Source organism: Cyrtonyx montezumae, unplaced genomic scaffold, assembly GCF_038088225.1.
Source record: "Cyrtonyx montezumae isolate F1298 unplaced genomic scaffold, pur_monq_1.0 scaffold_3, whole genome shotgun sequence".
Lineage (NCBI taxonomy): Eukaryota > Metazoa > Chordata > Aves > Galliformes > Odontophoridae > Cyrtonyx > Cyrtonyx montezumae.
Genome location: NW_027072034.1, coordinates 140,140,058 through 140,163,924, shown reverse-complemented (window position 1 = coordinate 140,163,924; position 23,867 = coordinate 140,140,058). Strand labels below are relative to the sequence as shown.

General features: G+C 40.5%; 1 protein-coding gene across 2 annotated transcripts in view; it reads left to right on the top strand.

Moving 5' to 3' along the window:
• The first annotated feature begins 3,630 nt into the window (after positions 1 to 3,630).
• Positions 3,631 to 23,867, top strand: part of LOC136052994 (V-type proton ATPase subunit S1-like) — a 51,357-nt gene continuing 31,120 nt past the window's right edge. Inside the window, exons 1-5 of one of the 2 annotated variants that reach the window (XM_065743512.1) lie at positions 3,631 to 3,762; positions 10,018 to 10,144; positions 10,250 to 10,318; positions 17,491 to 17,684; positions 18,852 to 18,895. In XM_065743512.1, coding sequence (XP_065599584.1) covers positions 3,656 to 3,762; positions 10,018 to 10,144; positions 10,250 to 10,318; positions 17,491 to 17,684; positions 18,852 to 18,895 — 541 coding nt within the window. In that variant the 5' untranslated portion in view covers positions 3,631 to 3,655. Of the gene's footprint in view, positions 3,763 to 10,017; positions 10,145 to 10,249; positions 10,319 to 17,266; positions 17,366 to 17,490; positions 17,685 to 18,851; positions 18,896 to 23,867 lie in introns of those variants that run through there. The other variant, XM_065743513.1, reaches the window with a different exon arrangement.

Below are 23,867 nucleotides of genomic sequence, written 5' to 3'. Positions count from 1 at the left end.
GAGTTCCTACTAATGGTAACTTATATACATATATATACGCATATCTAGCATCTAGATATTGGTTCTTTTTTAAGAGCCTAAATTTGAATAGGCATACCGTCTGAACTAGGAGCAAAGATTTTTAATATACTGCAGCAATACTGTGTTAGCCCCCAAACCTATGGCTGCAGAATCATTTTGAATATAAAATGACTGGCATTTATTTTTATCACTAGTCTGTAGATAATTATTTTAGCTTATCTTGCACTGTAAATTGTCCTCGATGCAATTGTGATCCCTTTTACTTACATTCCTAACTTTACCATCATCCCACGGAGCTCTGGTATTCACACATCTTTATATTCAGCGTTTCTTAAGTCAGGAATGTAGAATTATGAAGTTGAGAGTATTAGGTTTTTGTTGTTGGTGGGTTTTGTGTTTTTTTCCTAAAGAAAAACTTCTGTAAGCAAAAGAAATTAAGCCTACTTCATTTTCTTCTTTTCTTCCCATTATTTTTGAGTTCCAACTCTGACAGGATGAGAAATATGTGGGACATGTGATATGAATACAGTTGTATAAGAAAGCATGCATAAATCCACAAGATTTTTTTTTCTTTATTGCAGTTTTATAATGATTTCACAGCAATTTGTGTTTCAGGATTTTGGATTTGTGTTGGATTAAAAAAAAAAAAATCTTCATGCATAAGCAGTTTTAAACTTGTACTCAAGAACAGCTATGGGTTTTCAAGGAGAAACCTGTATGGAAAATGCAGGAGTAAATCAAGCGTGCTTTTGTGTATACTGAAAGACATCAGTCTATATTGTATTTAGGTTCCTGCTCACAGATAGAAGAACTTCTACGATCTCATTTCAATTAATTCAGAGAAAGGAATTTTTTGAAAAATCTCTCTTTGCGGTAGCTAAGTTTCTTTTTTCTCATTTGGCAAGAAATTTTTATTTTTAGAAGTGAAGAAAAAGAAGGAGCAAATATATGCAGAAGCGTTCAAGAGCCAAATTTTCTGGGGGAGGCAGATGAAGATCCAAGTCAATGGGTTCTTCTCATTCCTTTTTTTAGAACTTTCTTCAGTCATTCCCCAACTGCGGTTTGTGGAGAGCTATTAAAAAGGAAAATTCAGTTTGTTTTCAGTTAGAAGCCTGATCATAACTGATGTGGTAATCTCCGGTTTTGTTTCAAAAAAATGTAAGATTGTTAGTGTAAGTCAGAATGTGGAGAGTATATCCACCAACTGTGCTTCATGACACGTGTGTTGCCATCTGACTAGAGCATGCGAAGCCCCTCTGAAAGATCCAACTCAAACCAAGGGATGATCACTTCTTAAGATATTATCAGCCAGGAACAAGGACACTATGCCTTTATTTTACAGTTCTCTCCCTTGCATCAGCTTCTCTTTGGTCTTCATCAGTCTACCTTACATCAACCATTTCAGGAACAAGAAAGCCAGGAATCTCTTGACTTGGACTCTTAATTCATGGTGTGGACTTGCAAAAGAAGTTTCAGATGCCAGCAGTGGAGTTTTGAAATGGTGCAAGTGCTGTGTGAAGGCAGGAGTTGGAATCAGTGATCCTATCCCTTCCAGCTCAGGATATTCAATGATTCTGTGATTTTTTAGCCCTATGAAAATGCAGTAGTCACCAAAAAAAAAAAAAAAAAAAAAAAAAAACCCAAAACTATGGAATCTTCAAGTACTAAGTCATTTGCTGTTGTGGTTAGGTTCCTGTCAGGGTTGAATGCATTATCTGTCTGTGTATTCCATACGTTCAAGTTGGACTATTAAAGTCTTACTCAGATATGAAGGTCCTGGCAGCGTTGATCGTGCAACCACGTTGTGCGCTCTTGGTTTATATAATGCTGGCACTCCATTCATCTTGATTTTGATATGAAGAATAAGAGGAAGAAGCATACAGGAGGAGTTACAACTCATTCATTTTGTGGCCAGGAGATGCATGCAGAACTTGTCAGTGCTGTTCTGGACAGTTACATGAGAAAGTGGGTATCTCACATTCTGGAAGATACCAGATAAGTCAACCAACTCTAGAACTACTAAGTATTTTGCTTGTATTTACTGAATTATTCCAATCCATATGAAATTCTCTCAAGGGTGTTCCAGTTCTACATCTGTCTTTTGTGATCTGTTTGTCCTTACATGTATGCTCCCTCAGACATGCAGTGAAAAAGGAGATGGAGGATTTATGAAATATCTCTGAGGAGCAGAAAGTGCAATAATAGGGTTAACTTCAGTGTTACAGAAAGGTAAATATAGAGGTTCGGCTTCATTACTTCCCTCCATAATATTATATTTGTGTCTGGAATCTGATTTGAGACTTAAATTGAACAAATTGTCTCAGACAACAGTGCTGAAATAATACACTGTAAATTAAGGCAAATGGACTTGATGAGTCAAGCTCTGTGTGCTCTGATTCAGATGTGCATGTCTTCATCTGCTGTTTATATCCTCCCTTACAATTTTCATTGTGCTTCCTTATTTCTCCCTTGTTCTAACTTGTTTTAGCACAGCTAGCCATTCCTTTTGTATAACATCCTTACTATGTTGCCGTGGTTGGGATGAGGCACCCATGTGCTCACCACGTGCTGCGTGACTCCCACTGCCTCACACTGTCAGGTGGTGGCAGAGACAGCTCAGTACTGATGGGGATGAAGAAGGACTGCAGAGCATTAGTACCTCTAGGATAATTTTCTTCATGCATGAAACTTGTGAAATAGTCAAGCCAAGTTCTGCAGGGAGTGAAATTTGCTCCTGACTTTTGAAATTTGATATTTTTGGGGCAGTACCACTCCATGTTTTTAAAAGTGGATACACTCCAAGCATTCCAAGCATTGAAGCATCTCCCCTGTGAAGACAGGCTGAGAGAGCTGGGGGCAATTCAGCCTGGAGAAGGCTCCAAGGAGACCTTATAGCAGCCTTCCAGTACCTGAAGCAGCCTACAGGGAAGCTGGGGAGGGACTTTTTAGAAGGGCAGGTAGTGAGAGGATGAGAAGAAATGGTTTTAAGCTGGAAGACAGTAGATTTAGAGTAGATATTGGGAAGAAATTCTTTACTGTGAGGGTGGTGAGACACTGGAAGAGGTTGCCCAGTGAGGCTGTGTTTGCCCCTTCCCTGGAGGTGTTCAAGGCCAGGCTGGATGGGGCTGTGAGCAACCTGATGTAGAGAGAGGTGTCCCTGCCTGCAGCAAGGGCTTTTGGAACTAGATGGTCTTAAAGGTCCTTTCCAACCCAAACCATTCTTACGATTAAATTTTCTCACTCTCTCTTCCTTTGCTGGAACCGCAACAGAGAGATCTGCTGCACATTTCCAACCTGTCAACACCCAAATGCGCGACAGCAGCTCTCAGCACACGCGAAGGAGCTGAGGGCCGCGGTAACGCAGCGCGGCAGAAAACTTTCCCACAAACTCCGCTTCCAAGTTGAGCAAAGCTGTTGGGGAGCGAGAAAACAAGGCCGCAGGGACCCGAACTTCCCGAGTCCGCCGCGAAGCAGCGGGCCATGAGAGCACGGCAGGGATCAGGCTGCGCAGCGCGGCACACGCCCGCCTCTGAGGCGGGCGGCCCGGAGCAGCCGCGGAGCAGGAAGTGCTGCGTGCCGCTGCCGCCGCGCGCCTGCCTCCCCCGGGCCGGCCAGTTCCGCCGGGCGCGGCAGCATGGCTGGGCTCGGGCCCGCCGCGCCGCTGCTGCTGCTGGGCGCGCTGCTGCTGCTGCCCGGCCTGCCCGCGGAGCACGTCCCCGCCATGCTGTGGTCCACGGGCAGGTAGGAGAGCGAGCGGACGGACCCCGCCGCTCTGCGTGAGTGCGGCCGTGGGGGGGAAGAAGCGCTTCTGCGTGACCGCTGGCGGCGAACTGAGCCGAGGATTCCGTTTGCCTCCGGACACGCTGCCCAGCGCGAGGGTTTGCCCGGTTTTAGTTGCGATGTCGGCGTTTGGGAGCGGGCGGTAGGACCCGCGTTACTCAGATCCGAAGCGGCGCCCCCAGCGCGCAGCTCCAGCTCTGCTGCTTCAGGAGCAGCTCCGGGAGCTGGCCAGGAGCTGCGGGCCGGCTCCCTCCTGCTCCTCCACCCTGCCTTTTCTCTTCACTGTTGTTCTCCTTTCTTTCATTCTTCCTTCCTTCTTTCTTTTTTTTTTTCTTTTTCTTTTTAAATGCAGTTCCTACTTTTAATAGGAAGTGCTGCTTTGTGCGTTGGCTTCACTTGTTAGAAGAAGTGAGCGTTATCTAATGTGCAAGCCCTCCAATGGAGAGCTCCTGCCCTCTGCACAGCGTGTGTTATACCCAGTTCAGCAGCATGCCTTCCCGCAGCTGAGTTCTTGCTCATTTCTCTAATACACACAGAATCTGGCACGCTCCAGCCAGCGGTTTCATACTCTGTACCTTCCTCACTTTGGATTTACCCTTCTGTAAAGCAAGAAGGGAATCCACGAACAGTTCATTGATGATAATGGCCCTTTCAGCCAGCCAGGCTGTACTCACTCTGCCTTTCAGGAGACTTTGAGCTAATGAACGTGTTTGAGCACAGTGATCTATCTAAGCACTGCTGGGAAGATGGGCTGAATGCTGCTGTCATTTATCTCAGTGCACATCTCATATCTTTGGGCAGTATTACTAAAATTAAGGTCTTATCCTTGTGTGTTGTGGTGTTTTTGTGGCTGCTGTTTTTTAGTTCATAATAGAGTAATTTTAAGACAGCAAAAGGAGATGAAGAAATTTCATGACCATTAGCAGTTACGCTGTGTAAGTTCTTCCAGGAGTTTTTCTCCATGCGTAGTGCCATACAGACAAGCATGGTACTTTTCTGTATTCTCATGTGTCATAATGTTGAGAGCTGAAGATAAATTGCACTTGAAAACATATAGATAGGAGGTGCTTATTGGGTTTCTTTGTATCCTGGGCACTGTATTCTTTTCTCAGTGGTAATGAAAACCAACTTTGATGTATATTTGGCCATCTCTTAAAAGTTTCCAGAGTGTTCTAAAGCCCTTCCTCTGGCCCCAGTAGCCACAGCATACAAGAACCTGAAACCATTACAATTTCAGTAAGTTTGATAAGGTAACTGACCTTTTCCTAAGTCTTTTCAAAAGACCTTAATGTTGAAATAAACAGATATTTCAACCCCACACCATCAAAAGAAATAAACAGATATTTCAACCTCACACCACCAAAAGAAATAAACAGATATTTCAACATTAAGATCTTTTGTATTCAAAATACTTAGAATGTTCATCTTGCTATAGCTCAGATATGTGAGCTACCTCTGTATTTAAAAACAAAGTTAAGTGTTGAAGAGATTTGTTCTTAGGATGAAGGTGATCTTGAGAGTGTGAGAAAAGACCAGTGCTGCCTGTGGACTAGTTTATATAAATAATACACATGTTGTCAATATAAGCAGTGTCCCAGGGAGGTCATAAAACAAACATTCCACCAAGATGCAATTAGCAGCTTGCTCCACTGCAGATTGTTCAGGTCTATACAAATACAGAGCAAGAAAATCAGGATGGTGGACTGTTTAAACCAGTTCTGTTTCCATCAGTACAAGAGTTCCTCCTACCCTGACCTTGGTGTTTTTAAAGGGGAAGTTTTTGTGAGGGAAAAACTCATTCTTATGAAAGCCTCTGAAGCTACTAGAAAGGAGATTTATGTTATTGTACGAAATAAAGAAACAGCGACAGGAACTTTTGTTTGCATCTTGGTACTTAGTGGCGATGCAAGGTTTTCAGTGGGTGTTCTACAGCCCTGTGAAATGTGGGAACTACTGTTGAGAGTTTTAGGTGGGATGACTAAAGAACTACAGCAGTTATCAGTGGGTTTCTATTCACTTGGTGAAAAAATCCCACCAATTTAAAACTTTAGTTTCATTCTTTGCCAGACAGGAGTTGAGATGCACCCATCTGTTCCATCACCATCTCCTGGGTTTACTGTCAGGATACCATACTGAATCCTTCTGAAGAGCTGTATTAGGAGAATGTGATGTTTTAAAATCTCTCATGTGTTATTGTACTGTGATGATGCTATTCAAGGTTAATATTAGATAACAGATATAGAGTTTTATTTATTTATTTATTTTTGGTGCCGGACAGCAATCTTCCCCCATTGCACTCAGGAGAAAGATGAAGGCAATAAGACAGTAGGTCACAGTGTCCTGCTTTTCACAAAGTGATCCTAAATTATCCGTGGACATTTTCCAAAATAACTTTGCCCCGGTAAAACTAGCGATGTCTTAAATCAGACTTATAAGCTATATCCGTTAATACTGCTGCTTCCCAGAGCACGAGGGATGGGGGCAGGTTCCTCTTACATGTGACTCAGAACGGAAACATGATTTAGCCATTTTGAAACAATATTCAAAAGAATTTCTTTCTGCAGATTAGAGAGAGCCTGAGGAAATAAACTCATTAAAAGCAGTTTCTGATTGCCCTTCACGTGTCTGTTTTCAACTCATTTTTGCTTGTAGTCACTGGGAATTTGTTACTACCTTCAATTATGCTGTGCTATGAATCTTTTTCTGGTAAATCCAGATTATGAGTGATTCTGAGAAAGTGCTAGTGCCAAATAGGACGTATGCCCTGTTTCCTAAAGCTGCAAGGAATTTACTGAGAAATCTTGCTGGGAGGAGGTGTAGCTTAGGAAGGAGATGGTGAAAACAGAGAATTATTTTAGCTGTAAGTTTTCTGTACTTCTGTGCAGGCACTCTGAGCCTGTTTGCCTGAGGAGCTCTTTGAATTTTTTTTCCCTGTAGTCACCAGTTGCCACTTACTGGTGCTGCTAGAAATGGTGACATGAGCTTATTGTGTAGAAGTGATGCATGAAGAGAATTTCCACAATTTTATTGATAAGCTTACCTTCTCCTTCTGCACAGGGGAAAATGTTATTTCTTACGTGGTAGTCTAATGTGATAATAGTGACTCAAAGAGACAACTGACAGGAATAACTTGTAGGCGGGAGTTCAGAACACGGCTGCAGCGCAAGTGCGTACCGGTGACAACAGGTCAGGGTGACGAAGCCCTACTTCTTTACCATCTGTCTTCTCGAAGGTCCAGATGGAGGATTTCTTGAAATCTTTGCTTCTGCTTCTACCTAGGAGGCAGACAGATCAGAAAATGTATCCCAGCTTTGTAGCTTTGTAGCTTAGAATTCTTGTTTGCCGGAGCAGTTAAGAGCTAGAAGGAAGCAAAGCACTCCTTTTTTTACTTCCTTTTTTTAGCACGTCTGGCTACAGAGTGCAGCTGAGCACTGAGCTTCTGCATTTCCAGCCCAAGGTGAGCATGAACATTAGCAGAGGTCCTTGTGGCTGAGATGCTGCTGTGCTGCAGGAGGCCGGGCCTGCTGGGCCTGCAGGAGGCTGTGCTGCTCTGGGTGTCACATTCTGCGTGAGCCATCAATAAATAGCAGCAATCGATACGTGTGCTGGCCTACTGCCTACCTCATCCTCTGCCATCCCTCACTTGTACACTGTTGGAGGTGAAGAGTTCATAGGAATAGTTGCGTTCATTGCAGGCAGTAATGCACACCCTCAGTGTATCCGCCATGTGGGCACCTATCTCCATTTCACTCTGCACTTAACAGTGAGCAGCCAGCAAAACACGCTAACACTTCCCAGCTGAGCCATGGTGAGAGTTCTGTTGCACCACAGTATGGGCTCATTAGGTGAGGCATGCTGCACAGCACCAGGCTGGCTAGTGAAGGGAAGCAAAATATGACTATCATTCAGGAAAGATGAGGATTAAGCAAACACTGTATTATAACAGAATTATTAGCCAGCTGTTGGAGATTTATTTTTCTAATGATGCTGCTGAAGCTATTGAAGTTGATGCCTGAAAGCTAAAAGGTCTCACAAGGGGCACTTTTCCAGGTTAGATAGCTAGCAAGGGCTGCCCTGAGAACAGGGAAGCCTTAGAAGCAAAGCGTGTTTTAAAATGGGATCATTAAACCTCCGAGGGTTTTAATACAAAAGCCTTCACCATTGTGTTGCTGCAAATTAATTAGTTTTGTTTCATGTTCACTATGTCACTTTTTTTCTCAATTCAAAAAAGAAAGTTCTCAAAATCTTCAATTTTTTCTAATGCTAGACATGTAAAAGATATCAGATATATGGTTTGCAAAAATACATATAACAAGATATTCACTATAATTTCCCTTCATACAAACAGTTCTTTAACATTTCTTGATCAAATCCATCTTCTTTTCCTTCAGTATTACTAGTATTTTGGTGTGGCCACGCAGTCCTTAATGTAACTCTAAAAGTCAGTTACTAAATTCGGAATCTTCAGGAGGGTTTTTTTTTTTTTTTTTTCAAATACTTTATTCTTAAAGTTTATATTTAAACTTCTGACATCCGGAGCTCAGCTTTCCTGAAAAGTCAAGACATGTCTATTTCAATTTCTAAGCTCGTGGTCTTAAGAAATACAAATCAATGTGGATTGCCAAGCACAAATAAACATAAAAATGAAGGAGCTGAGGAAAACTAAGAAAGCATCAAATGAGGAAAACTAAGAAAGCATCAAATGATAATTGCTGATGAATAAGAAGAAATTTCCTTCTTTCACAGCAAGTTTTGTATTTAAAGCTGAAAAATGGACAGACAAAAGGCATTCTAGAATCCAGTTTGAACAACTGCAGCACTTCGTCTTGGAAAAGTCCACCAGAAATAGCATGGGCTCTGGTAGTTTCCCAATCCCCTAATCTGAAGGGATTTAGACATCTACTGCTGTGCAGTTAATTTTTTTTAAATCTGCTGTGGGTGCAGTTGGAGGTTTTTGATTCCCTCTCTTCAGTCTTCATTGGAATTATCAGCAAGCCTTGAAGTGCAATATGGGTTTTCCCTATCTGAGAAATGATGCAGAACTCCATTCTATCTTCATTGCCTCTACTCTACCTCCATCCCAAGATGAAAGCAGAAAACATGATGAAAAGAAAGATTGTTTTCATTCATAAATGAATAGAAAGGGTCATTTCTGAGTTGCTGTTGGGTTAGAAAATATCATTGTTATGTCAAATTCATCAAGTTGAGTATAGCTGATGCTGTTGCTTGCAGCAATCCTCCATGTTCTGTTCTTTGTAAATAGCTCCATTCAGAGGGACCAACCAGATTTTCAGGCCTTAGCAAATAATACGCGCTTGTGGATGTGGGGAACTGAAGCTTCATGATCTTGAAGAGTTTTCTGCAGCACAATACTGCCTTGGTCAACTCACCCAGGACATTTTTCATATTGAATTTTTATCCCTGTACACCCAGATGTGTACTGCTAAAATCCCAGTCAGGTACCGAAAGAATAATGCCATCTCCAGTCTTGCCCATAACTGTTCTTTTTTGTAACGAAACTTAAGTGGCCAGGTTATTTCTCTGTCTGGTCCTCCTATAGACAGGTTGGGAAAAGAGTTGTAAACTTTTCTCAGTGTCATTTGCCATTCTGTTTGCAAGAGCTCCTGCTTCTGGAAACGTGTTTTACTCTGAACTGCCTCTGAAGGAATGATTGCTTCACCATGAAAGCTTTAGGAGAGAGGCATATTTTTAATGATAATAATCAACTAAACAGAAGGTTTTTGAAAAAAAAGGTATTAGTTTGTGATAACTTCTGGTCTAGCCTGACTTCTGTTGCTCTCTAGCCATCAAGATGACTGATGGTGCTGGAGATAATTTTACGAGTTGGGGTTCCCTTTGGGACCTCTCCCTGGAGGTTTTCAAGTTATTCTTCATTCTATTTGATAGCTAATTTTTATAATGATGCAATTGTGTTGTTGTATGCAAACAAGAGAAGTTAGTAATTGTAGAGAGTAATTGTATCTTGTCTGGCCCAATTTTATTCCTGCTGTAATCCAGTTATTGCAATAGGATGTAAATGGACAAATTATTTTCCTCTGAAGTGGAATAAAAGTAAAATGAACTGTAAACCCGATCTTAACCCAGGTGGTATTATCTAGTTCTGTATGTTTGGTGAACTAGTTCTGTATGTTTGAAGAAAGAAGGTTTGTCATCACTGGCAGCAAATGTAGTGTTTAAAAATTATTTTCTTTGCAGATCCCAATGGAATCCAGACCCTGCTTTGCATGAAGGACACATTGTCTCAGCGGAGGAGCTGGCTGTACTCCTGCAACCTGTTTTTACTCCAAATCCCAGCAACCTTGTTTTGTTCCTTCAAGAGAGGGTATGTAACATTAATTCCTTTTCCTTTAGCAATGCCAAGTGTAAGTCTGTATCTAAATGAGATAATATGGCTCCTTCTCACCAATCTGCTCTCTTTGTTTTTCAGCTTAGCATAGATGATTTCACATACTACAGCGAATCCTATGGTAACAAGAATCCGTTTCAAAACGTTCAGGCAAGCATTTCTGTCTTTTACTTCCTTATATGCATGTTTTTTTAAACTAAAAATAATGTAAGAATGATGCAAACAGACAATTACTGGCAACGTTAAACTGAACTGCAGCAGTTTGCCAATTTATTTATTGAGATTATTTCAGTTTGAGCATATGGGCTAAAGAAAAACAACTGAGTGTGCAGAAATGTCTTTTGTGGCTATTTTATTTCAAAAAACAGGTTTTCAGAATTCATCTTAACTAAAAAAAAATTGCTTCTAAGCATGTTGCAATTTTGTATAATAAAAAATCTGTCTAGACATAGACATAATTCCCAGACTGACACCCCAAAAAAACTATTTTTAGTGTTTCGAAGCCACACAAAGAAAAGAAGTGAGGAATCAAACATGTACTCCAGATTTTCAAAATTGAATACTTATTTTATTTTCATACAAAGTGAAGCTGTCTTAGCTCACCCAGACAGTTAATTTAGTCCTGGAATCATAGACTGTACTGAGCTGGAAGGAACCCATAAGGATTGTGGAGTCCAGCTCCTGTCTCCACACAGGTACACCCCAAAAGATGTGTGAGAGCATTGTCCAGACACTTCTTGAACTCTGGAAGGCACAGTGCCATGTCCACTTCTTTGGGGAAAAGCTTCTCCAGTGCCTGAGCGCACTCTTGGTGAAGAACCTTTTACTGACAACCAGCTTGAACCTCCCCTGTTGCAGCTCCATGTCATTCTCTGTTTGAATGGTGCGAATATATACCTACATACTGGATTGTTTTAATATTGGTGCTACTTCAGTAATCCAAAATAGACTCCAGGCATGGAATCTGAGCTGGTCATGACCTTAAACTTCTGTTCCCAATGAAGAGGTTTATAGATTTTTTGCTCAGTATCTCTGGTTATACTTGCATGACAATTTATTGAATTGTAATTAAAAAGGGAAGTGTTCACACCTGAAAATCATTAAGGCATTCCTGTGGGCACTGCAGGAAGAACAGAGCTATTAGTGATATAACTGATATCAGAGCACATGAAGTGTTAATTCCTAGGCACCACACAGCAAGCTGTATGTATAATCAAGTACATATTGCCTGTCTTTATGTCTATATTGTCTAGGAACCTCATGTCTTCATTATATCCCTAATACTAACCTTCATCTCTTTGCCATGTGACAGCATTATAACAATGATAGTGGAACAAAAGCAACTATTCCGAGTATGTACATGGGTTTTCTGAGGAATGAATGGTAGTAATATTTATCTGAAGTGTAAGGATTAGTGACTTCGTTGTCAGGTAGATGTATTGGTGCTTCTGTGGAATTCCTTACTTTCTCTGGATTTCAGATCTATGCATGGTGGTGTCTAGACCAAATTTTGTGTTTGCATAGCTTCAGAGCTGGTTTGATTTTATAATTAAGCAGTTGTGTGAAATGTGTATGTGACTGCTGCAGGTCCCTAATGATGTAGTGGTCTACATTCAGAGATCACATTTAAGTCAATCTTTGGTCTGCATCTGGCAGAAGAAAGTTTTGAATTCACATTTTCAGCAAGCTGAACTAATGTCATTAACAGTTTCCTTGCTTTCAGACCTTGACTCTGTTTCTTTTCTGTCTCGAGTAGATTAACTTTTTCCAATTACAGCTTCTTTGAAAGTGGAAAGTTTCTTTAAACAAATTGATAATTTTAGATCCATCACTTTCTAGATTTGTTCTGGATGGGGCAGTCTTAACACCTACCTAGCATAGTTTTGTGAGGGTGAGTTGCTCTTAGAAAAAAGAAAATGGGGATGTACAAATGAAATATTTATCTTTCATTTACATGCCTATATGGATAATTTTGACAATATCTGTGTGCATCATCATGTAGCTTTTTAGGTCTAGAGAGGATCTTAACCATAGAATGGCTTGGGTTGGAAGGGACCCTAAAGATCATCTCATCATCCAGTTCCATCCTGAGTGCAGCAAAAACCACAAGAATATGCTCAGTAGCTATCGCATTGGTTGTACTCCAGTTGAGTTACTTTGGGAAGAAATCCCTTCTTAATTAGGCTATAAAAGACTGTACTGTAATATTCACAGAACACTGGACAAATAAAAGGTCAGATCTGGATTTTCTCACTGGGGAAATTAGAATCTTTCATGTTGTATTATTATTATTACTCGTGTTTTACACCTTCACAAATGTATGCAATACAAGCAATTCATTAAACTATTATAGATGTTTTGTACCACTCCAGCATCTTCCTTTTAAACTTCAGGGATTCAAATTTATTCACAAACTTAAACCAGAAATCTCATTAAGAGAGTCTGTGTGTATGTAGCAGCATATGTACTACAAAAGGAATGTAATATTTGTAAAAGAGTTTTAGACACATAAACAACATTTGCAGATACTGGATTGGTTCAGCTACATTAACAATTGTTTTGAACTTTTGGAATCAGTGGTCTTGCATGCAGTAAGAGAATTCTATTTCCAGTTAATATAGAAAGGAATCGTGTGGATAGATCATTTATCTGAAACATTCAAATGACCTCTTAATTAAATAATAAAATACAGTTATTAGCATTTGGGGATTTTGTTGTCAAGTAGTCACCTATTCTACAAACGGTTTTTCTTTAATATTAGCATTGTCTTTCCCCAGACAATAACTGGACTTCTTAGAACTGCAGCATACAGTAGCAAAGTCCAATTAGTTGCCACCTTGATGGCATAATTATTACTGTAAGGCATTGCCTGTTGTGGTTCTGGATCCCCATCATATCTTCATTCACTAGTCATTTTTCTGGACTGTGGATTCTATTCAGTCACATTCAGCATAGAGGCCCTACTGTAGTTTTGATTGTCTTTGTTGCTGTTCCATGTACCTCTTGCAGTTTTATGGTTGTTTTGTTTTTTTTGACAAGGGGACATGTAGAACTGAATAGGAATCAAGATATAATGCATCATAATTTATTCAGTCTCATAGTGATTTGTTCTGTATCATTCCCTAGTCATTTCCATACAGACTTCCTAGTATTTTATTTTCAGTTTTGGTCACTGTCAGACACTGATCTGACATTAAGTTTCCTGTGTGAAAGATGACATTCAGTTCTCAGTTCTCACACCTGTCTTCAAAAAAACCTGAACAGCGAGATACATAAACAAGTCATGGCTCTTCCTTCCTGCAGTATTTCACTCATGAGAAGTCCTTCTGGGGACGTTACAGAAGGCAAATTAATCTGAGCAATTTCTCCATAGATACATTTGACTTTCTTTTGTCAGTGTAGGAATTTGTGCTATCAGTCATCAGGTCAATAGTAGGATTTTTTTTCCCCTTTTCCCTTCCCAGCTATTATCTTGTTAATACCTTTTTGTTTGGACATTTAGCAGAATGCAATGCCAGGTGTTTCTCAGTAGTCCTCCTCATTCTCTGCCCTCTTTTGGAGGTTTGGTATTTTGAACACTCAAGGTACTTGAAATGCCAGAATGCCTAAAGCAACATACTGGTATTTTAAGAACAAGTGTGCAGTGGTCAAATGTCAAGAGGCGTGGGATCAAAATGTCTGTCTGATGCTAATGAGGAGATATCCAGCTGTGTGTGCTCTTCAAATGGAAAATGGTTTAATACAAGTGGCTGGAAGCTGAGACAGATGGCACTGCAGGATTGGTTAGGAACAGAGGCACAATTTAGACATTACTCAGTAATTATGCATTTTATCTCTTACTCTATAATAAATGAGTAAACTGCTTAATATGTATCCTTGGAAGAGCTGGCTGCTGCCATTCTGGCTGCTGCTAAGCAGTGGGGGATTAAAATATTAAAAAAAAAAGAAAAAATGGACTATTGGATTGTTGCTCAGGATTTTAGCTATAAATTCATATATGGAGAGCAAACAAAAAGACTTGTAAATGAGATCAATGTTTTCTGGTCTATTTTAGTTTCTGTAGCTATTTTTCGATCAGTATGGCAAATCAGTCAATACTACGTAATCCTCCTGTATGAGCATCTATAGAAATGTGAAAATAACTAACCTTTACATAGGAAGAAAAACATGAGAGCATTTAGAAGAAAACTGAGGAGGCCATAAAAGTGGTAGGCAGTCAGAGAGCAGACAAAAAGAAAAAAAGAGTAGGAGGAGAAAAGTGTTAGAAACACCACAACACTTCTATCACTAAGTGGGAGAAAGAGAGTCTCTAACAACTCATTTGAATGTTGGATCAAGTGACAGACTTGATCTAGAGTTAAATTTAAAAAATGTGAAAGCAAAGTTAACAAGTTGTAAACTAGAACTCAGGAAAAAAAATCTTCAAATCTTCGTATTAAATTTTTGTATGCGTCAATTTTGATGATTCTCTATCATCAAAATTCTTCCCCTGAATATTCCAAGTTCTTCCCCTGAATATTCCAAGTCAATTTTATCATTCAGAGAAATTTTTGGAAAGAAGTTTTTCAGCTACACAGGCTTCAAATTTATAGAACGAGAACGTTTAAAATTCATTTAACTCAAGTGTGTTCCTCAGAGACTCGACTGTGAGAATTATTACCAATAGATACTCTGATGCTTCATTATCTGAGGCAGCTCAATCTGAGCCTTATAATTTGTATATTGAATAGAAAGACAGATAACACACAATATGAAGTTTGTGTGCACCTCCACACCAAGACTAAAATAGAATAGTTCAGCTGGAAGGGATCTTCCTAAGTCCAAAGGTCTGACTTCTTCAGGGCCAGTCAGGAGTTAAAGCGCATTGATAAGGATATTGTCCAAATGTCCCTTGAGCTCTCACAGGCATGGAGCATCAATTGCCACTATAAGAAGTCTGTTCCAGTTTCTAACTTGAAGAAATTTTTCACACTGTCATGTGTGAATCTCTCCTGGTGCATCTTTGTTCTGTTCTCATGCATCCTATCATTAGTTCTCAGGAGCAGGGCCTGGCACTGCTTTCTCCAGTTTCTGTCCTCAGGAAGCTACAGAGAGCAATGAGGTCACCTCTTGGCCTCCACTTCTCCAGACCAGACAGCCCGGATGTCCTCAGCCTCTCCTCATTGGGCACACCTTCCAGTCCTTACCAGCTTTGTTGCACACCTCTGGATAATTTCAAGGATCTTAATATCTTTTCTGGATAATGCAGCACAGAACTGTGTACAGTGTTTAAGGTAAAGTCACACCAATGCTAAATATAGTGGGAGAATCATCTCTTTGGACCAGCCTGGCTCTGCTGTGTTTAATGCTTCCCAAAATACTTTTTGCTCTGTTGGCTGTTGGGCACACTTCAGGCTCATGCTGAATCTGCTGTCATCAGCACCCCTGTATCCCTTCCTGCTGAGTATTGCTCTGTCCCAGGTGCAGAATCTGACATTTTTCCTTTGGTGAACTAACTTCATATCAGTGCTGATCACCCAATGCTTCAGTCTGTTGGATACCTCTACAGGGCCTCTTGTCCCTGCAGGGAGGCAGCAGCACCTCCCAGGGTAGTGTCATCAGCAAACATACTGAAAATGCATTCTACTCCTGTGTCCATACCATTGGTAAAAATATTGAACAGATCTGGCCCTAAAATTGAGACCACAGAGTACACCACTAGTGACCTACTGCCAGCCCATTCACTACAACACTTTGAGCTCTACCATTGGGGCAGTTCATCACAAGCATAGCGTAAACCTGCTTATCTCACAGTTGGGCAATAGGCAGAAGAATGCCTTGAGGGATATTATCAAAGGCTTTCCTAAAATCTAGAAGTACTGTGTCCACAACCTTCCCTTCATCACCAGACAGATGACCTTACCACAGTGGCAGAACTTTCCTTTCATGAACCCATGCTGACTATACCTGATAATAGCTTTGTTCTGTAGTTGCCTTTCATTAACCCCCAGGATAATTTCCTGGGTCTTCTCTCATACCCTTTCTGTAGGTAGGTATAGCATTGGTATTGACTAGCTTCCAGACAGTAAGGACCTCACCAGATTCCTACAACCTTTGGTAAATTGTTGAGAGGGATCCAGTTATATCATCTGCTCGTTCCTTTATCACTGTGGGGTGAATCCTGTCATGCCCTGTGGGCTTATAAACACTGAACTGTTAGAACTGATCTTGTACAAAGTCACTGCTCCCCCAGTTGCAGTCTTCCAACACTGAGGTCTGGGCAGCCCAAGTTTATTGTTTCTTCGAAATACTGAAGCAAAAAAAGGCATTAAATGCCTCCTCGTTTTTCTCCCTGTTCTTAGGTGACCATCTGCTCCAAGAATCAGCCCAATGTTTTCCTTTGACCTCCAGTTTCTGTTGCCATACTAGAAAAAGCCTTATTTGTCTGCCCCACAGTAGCAGTGTCAACTCAAGCTGAGCATTGTTTTTTCTTGTTTTCCCCCTGCAGATGTGAACTGTAGCTCTGTAGTCTCTCTGTGAAGCTAGACCTTACTTTCAGAGGTCACACATTTTCTTTTCTGTACTAATTCCAGGCAGAGTTCCTTGTTTAGCTAAGCCAGTCTTCTGCTCTGCTTTCTTGACTTGTGATACAATGGGATTACAGCTCCTGGGCTTTTAAAAGGTGGTTCTTGAAAAAAAACAGCAGCTGTCTTGAACCCATAAACCCCTTCAGGCAGATTCCCAGGGCACATCATGAACTAGCTCCTTGGATGCTTGAGGTTTGCTCTCTTAAAGATTGTGGTGACAACATGCAGATTTATTTAATTAATGGTTGCAAATTAGACATTTATTTGTACTGCACGCTCTACCACTAGAATGTACACAAAGGAAAGTAATTTGTTAGGTGAAGTATGACTCCCTGATAACTAGAACTGATGGAAAGTGAAGTTTCCAACACTAGTGCTTTTCAACTGTGAGCCCGTTTAGTTCCTATTTGATGGTCCTCTGATGAGCTTTGCTATTGGCAGCCATTCGTGTCCTGCCACTTCTTTTCACCTCTTATTCTCCAGTACTTTGTCCACCTTCTTCCTCAACTTGAGAACTTCTACAAGAGCTGCCTCTCCTCTTCCATTTCCACACATGGAAAGGACAGTAAGATTTTGAGCGATGGAGATGTCACTTCACTGCCTCTTTCCAGAAGCAGCCAGCATCAGTCTGGTGAGACCTCACTTAGTGTTTACCACACTGTTTCCTCACCTTGAATATTAAATTAAGGATAGAGATAAAAAAAGGTTTGTGTTTAATATCAACTAACTAATAAATTGTCCATAAATTTGTTACAGGAAATTCTTCAGTCTTCTCCTTCATCTTTAGTTTTGCCTGCTGTTGACTGCAAAGCTACCAAGGATCTTTTGAGCTTTCTTCAGGCCTCGGGAGATTGGAATTTGAAAAACTTGACAAATCTTGATATCACTCATCTGGAAGTGGATACAGATAAACCAAACTTACTTGTAGTTCAGCTACAACCACTTACCAGGTACGACCTTGTCACAAACAAAGGTTTTTTTTTAAATATCTTTTGTGTTCAGGAAATTTAAAAATCCAAGTGGTAGTTTACAGAGTTAGCAAAGTTATTTTTCCACCAAGTGTGAATTCAGTGTTTTTTAATGTCCTCTAATGAGCTTACCAGGTATAATAGCTAAATTACATTGAGAAAGTCAGTCAGGCGTTACTGTTTTGTCTGCCTCATTATATGAGAACAAAGACAACACTAAATGGCAACACTCTTTAAGCAGAAAAGCTGAATTATTTTATGCAACACGTGATTAACCTGCTGAATTAATTGCTAGAAGGCATTCCAGGGGTCAAAGAACTGGCAGGAAAGATAAACAAATAAACATCCAAACGTGCTAGAATTTAATATGAATAATGAGACTAGTTTTCATCAGTCTAAAAGGGATAGGAAGGCTGTAACGCTTCCTGTTTCCAGACCTGTAACAACTGCAACCTAATGGAGGCAGAGTCTGTCCCTTTAGGTGAATGCTAGTGCATGGCTGTTACCTGTAGGGCTTTTACACCACTGTGGGTTGTCTGGTACAGAGTGCTCCTGGCCACTGGGTGTGAGTCACGGAGCTCATCTAAACTGACAGCTATTTGTACCATGTCAGACTGCAAGCTGTGAAGTCATACTGAGGACAACAGTGTCAGCATATATCTATGAAGTATAAGGCATGGATACAGTGAACTCAGCACCTCTGCTCAGCTTCTCCTGCACTTTCATCCTCCCAGGCTGTTACTTGGGCATTTATACATGCCATTGTATGGTGCATGTATGAGTGATTCCTAAGAGAATGCAATTAACAATTGCACAAATAAAGAAGTGATACCCATTCAGAAGAGCTCATGTACAAATTTCAGACAAAACAGCGCCATCAAATGCAGGGAGTGGTCGAAAGAACATCAATAATCTGGCTTCTCTGCAGCTAAGAAAGTTTGAGGTTATGGAGGAATCAGCTAAATACATGGTCCTTGTATGAACTGCTTTGCAGAAGTAGAAGTTCGTAAGGAGGAGATGATAAAATGATGGAGAAACTTTGTAGTCTGCTGAAAGTGACATGTTGTTTAGTATGTACCTGTATACGTTTCTGATTCACATTGTTGTCTAGCAAAAAAATTTAATTATCTGTCTCTTACTTTTTTGTAGTGGTTTAAATGAGATTTCCACCCTGGAAGCAATTGCTGAAAACGGTAAGCAATATAGCCAAGACGTACCGAACATTTCACCACTTCAGCCTGTTTTCGCTTGAACAGATTGTATTCTGTTTTTTTCAGATTTTGGTGTAGTGCTGTTTAAAGTGTTTTCTGCCATCTACATACCTATAAGCAGTCGATTACCATCCTTTTGAAATACTGAGTAACTAATTCAGAATCCACTGAAATGGATACATCCCTGTGCCCTGAAGGGTGGTGAAGATTCACCTCTGCCACAGGCATTCCAAACCCCTGCCATGGGCAGGCCGCCTCCCACCAGATCAGGTTGCCCAGGGCCCCATCCAATCTAGCACTGAACACCTCCAGGGATGAGGCATGCACAGCTTCTTTGGACAGCCTATTTCTGTGTGTCACAAGCCTCTGAGTAAAGAATCTCTTCAGAATATCCTAAGTCTACCCTCTTTCAGTTTAAAACCATTACTGTTCAGTTCTTCCTTCTTGTCTCCAAAAGCTTTGGCTTAATGTTGGCCTTGGCTAAACATTACCTTCTTTATGGGACAGTTCTTTCATCAGCTGTGCAAGCACAAGAACAAGCCTCCCAGTCCCTGTTTCAGGCTGCTTTTGTTTCAGAACAGCAAAGTTAATGGGAGACCTTTGGAATGACACAGGAACAGGCTATACCAGCTTTGTGGTTAGTGTCAACTACCTGTCATCAAGAAAAAAGGTGTGTGTGGATTGTGGAAGAAGTGTTGCTTCAAATGGCCAAATGCAAAGTCTTCGCTCTGTGCTCAGTTGCAGCTGTGCTCTAGAAAAGTGATAATGTGGGCTAAATACTTCTGTTCTGGCAAATCTGCCAAATCAGACACTGAACACATTGCAGAGTAGAACCTGCAGATATCATCACCAGGAATTTCTAATTCACATGGAAGTTGCTGAGCTGCAGTTCCTTAAAGTTATCCTTCTGAAGTCTATGAAGTGGATACAACACACTCAGGGGAGGGTCATTGCAGAGGTGCTAGAAAATGGTTCCAAATCATATGGTCTGGGCAGGTGTCAGTGTCCAGGCACTCACTGTAGCATAACCACAGCCATTTGCAGAATACTGCTGTCAGGACATCTGTCAAGGTCGAAAGGGCTTGCAAGGCCATGAGTTATTGGTGTGTGTTAGGGAGTGATGCTAGTGCTACCTGAATAAGCAAGCAGAAATGCTGTGTGGCACATGCCTGTAATGTGGCAAGAGAATTGTTTACTGATACAATACTGCTTGTAATTTTGAACAGTATTAACAGTAAACACATAATAATTGAGGACAGTCTGTATTATGCTGCCTAGAAGTTCACAAATACTCTTATGTTTGTCACATCAACTTAATTCCTTTCTGCTGTAGAGGGTATTAAAATCTGCTGTAATAAGATGTCAGAGAAATCTCTCCTGCTGTTTTACTCACTGCAGTCTCTGTCAGACAGAGCAAATGGGCTCAGATTCTGCCCAAAGGGTAGAAATATGTGGTTCCGAACTCTCCAGAGGCTTACTTCTCAAGAAGTATGGTGTTTTAGCACATTATTAAAATGAGACTCATTACAAAATCCAAACTGGAATTCAGAATTCAAACCTGCTTAAAGTTCTGCAGATTCAGAATTATTTCCAGTCTTTCCTTTCATACATGCATAGATAGGCAGATATTGGCTAATTCTATAAAATAGTTGCTAGAAATATTCTTTTTTTTCTTTCTATTTTTTTAATTACAGCAAGATTTTTAGAGAATTAGTCCTCCTTTCTCAGCCTTAACCCAACCAGAATGTACGTTTCTTCTTTCTTGTTGCTGTTTTTTTTTTAATTTTTTTTTTTAATTTTTTTTACTGTGCACACCCACAGTATTTCTTCTTTCTTTCATTTGCATGAAATAGTGTTTGAGATTATTACTCAGTTTTCCGTAGTTCTCCTAAATGTTTCTCTGCTCAGGAGACAGTTGTACTATGCCTTATCAGTCTTATCTGTTGTGTGCAGTGTACCTCAGAAATAATGTCAAAGCTGCCTCTGCCTCTGTGTAAGATAGACTCTTTAATTCTCTCTGTGTGTATTCTTTTCTGGTCTGATTCTCAGTTTATCCTTTTTCTACTCTTTCTCCTCTCCTATTCCTCCCCCAGCTATTCCTTTCTTCTTATCCGTGTAATATATTCTTCATTTCTTTTTCCTTCTATCCTTCCAGAACATTGCTTCTCAGTTCCTCTATCCTTTCCATCCATGTGTAAAAGTATGCAAAAAAAAGAAAGGTAGATGAGAAATTAATAACAACACTAATCCTGTAGTCCCTTGTGAAATTCAAGGGATGTGTCTTCAATGAGATGGAAAGGTTTAATCCTTTCACCAGAGCATAGCATGCAATTAAGCTAATTGCAAAGGGTTATCTTCGACAAACTGTTTCCCATTCATAGATGTACTTAGTGTTTCTTTGATTCATACTGACTAAAATACCTGCAGTAATGCCACTCTAAATTCCCTCTAACATCAGTATCGCCATCTGGAGATGCCTCTTTTTCCACTACAGAAAAAGCTTGGATTAAATAATGCTCCCGTGTAGGCAAGCAATTTCAGTACTTCGTGATAGAATGGACAACACTTGACCATTTTACCAGGAAATTTGCAAATACTTTATTAGCAAGGTGTCTGGCTTGGGAGAGTCTTGATCATATAAAAAAAAAAAATTTGATTTTACTGTGAATGAAGACATTTCCTCTAGAATCTTCCCAAAGGCGAAAGTTGTAGATTTTAGTGGTAACTATAGTTACATGTAGCTCCTTAGTGAAGTGAAATGTAAATAGTGTGTTATTTCATAAGGCAACCAGTTGTTCTAATGAAAGAAAAAAGCCCACAATCTGTGCAATTTTCAGTGCAGTATTTTTCTTTCTGTTCTGGTTGAGACTGCTGAGAATTTCTGATGAATTGCCCTCTGTGCATGTAGATTTGCATACTAATCTACATTATGTAATTCCTTGGACACTCAAGTATAATTTCACTGCTAGTGTATAAGCACTTGTTTTTCTGACCAAGTCTGCTAATTATTTAATAGTAGATGTTTTATTAATTTTTTAGAAGTAAACTACACAGCTGTGATTCTTGACTGATAAGAGGAAATCAGCCTCATTGAAACCTTACATAAAAAGCAGTACTTTAATTTTTCACAAAAACTAGGCATTTTACTCAGCTAGGAAACTGTATCCTCAACAACTGTGGTCAGTGTCATGATTTCCAGTTAGAGGCTTGTAGCTAGGGGTGTTACCCAGGGGTCAGTACTGGGTACCGTCTTGTTCAATTTATTCATCAGTGACCTGAATGTAGGGATAGCGTGCACCCTTAGAAGGTTTAATGATGATACAAAGCTGAGAGGAGTGGCTAGCACACAAAAGGGCTGTGCTGCCATTCAGTGAGACTTGAACAGGCTGGTGAGTTGTGTTGGGAGGAACCTGGTGAGGTTCAACATGGGCAAGTGTAGAGTTCTGCACCTGAGGAGGAATAACCGCTGTACATCAGTACAGTTGAGGGGCTGACCTACAGGAAAGCTCAGCAGAGTATGGCCTGAGTGTCCTGGTGGTCAGCAGGTTTTCCATGAGCTACCATCATGCCCTTATATCCAGGAAGGCCGATGGTATTCTGGAGTGCATTAAAAAAGCATGGCCATGAGATCCTTCCTCTTCTCTCTGTCCTGATGAGGCCACATCTGGAGTACTGTGTCTGGTTCTGGACTCCTTGGTTCAAGAAAGAAGGGGAACTACTAGAATAAGTCCAATGGAGGCCTACAGAGATTATTTTGGTCCTGAAGCATCTCATCATGCAAGGGTAACAGAACACTGGCACAGACTGCCCAGAGAGGTTGTGGGGTCTCCTTCTCTGGACATGTACAAAATCCACCTGGATGCATTCTTGTGTGACCTGTCTAGGTGTTCCTCTTGTGGCAGGGGATTGGACTAGATGATCTTTTGAAGACCCTTCCAATCCCTGACATTCTGTGATTCTTTGTTCTCCCATCTGAGGAAAAGCTGAGTGATGTGGGGCTGTTCTTTTTGTGAAAGAGAAGGCTGAGAGAGGACTTTGTCAACAATTAACAAATATCTAACAGCGGGATTCAGGTGTATGGGACCAAGCTCTTTCCAGTGGTGCTCAGTGACGGGACAAGACACGAAAAGCACAAACTGAAACACAGGGAATTCCACCTGAACATGAGAAAGACTTCTTTACTTTGAGGCTGATAGATCTTTGGAACAAGCTGTCCAGGGAGACTCTGGAGTCTGTTACCTCTGGAGATACTCAAAACCTACCTGGATGCTTTTCTGTGTGACCTACTCTAGGGAACCTATTTTAGTGACTTGGACTGGATGATCTCCAGAAAGCTCTTCCAAACCCTGCAATTAAGGGATTCTGTAAGACTACATGATTCTGTAAATTAAAGAGGTTAAAAAGGGTCATAATATAAGCTCCAATACCAATACTGTAAAATAGTATAGTAAAATAGAATATCATTTCTGTAAAGTGGAACATTGTAATCTGAGAAACCTGCTTGTACAGGCTATGTAATACCCACTCACTGGAGTATTACGTGGATGAATAGTGGAATGGCACAGAAACAGCCTGTGTCATTCTGCTGGCTTATTTCTTTCTGAGCCCTAATGACAAATGTAATATCAGATCTTGAATCACAACTACTATGTTCCTCATCAAAAGTAAATGTTAATATTTCTGCATACAGGTTGAAAACATTTGTCATTTCTAAGCATTTATCACAACTCCTTGTCATTTCATAGTGAATCTTGTGCACAATGTTCTTTGGACCACACTGAAAGGTCCTCTCTTCCTTATTTGATTTTCCTTCCTTTTTCTGGAATATGTCAGTGTATTTCTACCTTGCTATCCACTGTACTCAATAGCAAAATTTTCCATCCTGTACTCTGAACAGAGTACAGAATCTGGCTTTAAATCCACCAAAGCAAGAAGGAATGTCACTGGCAATATT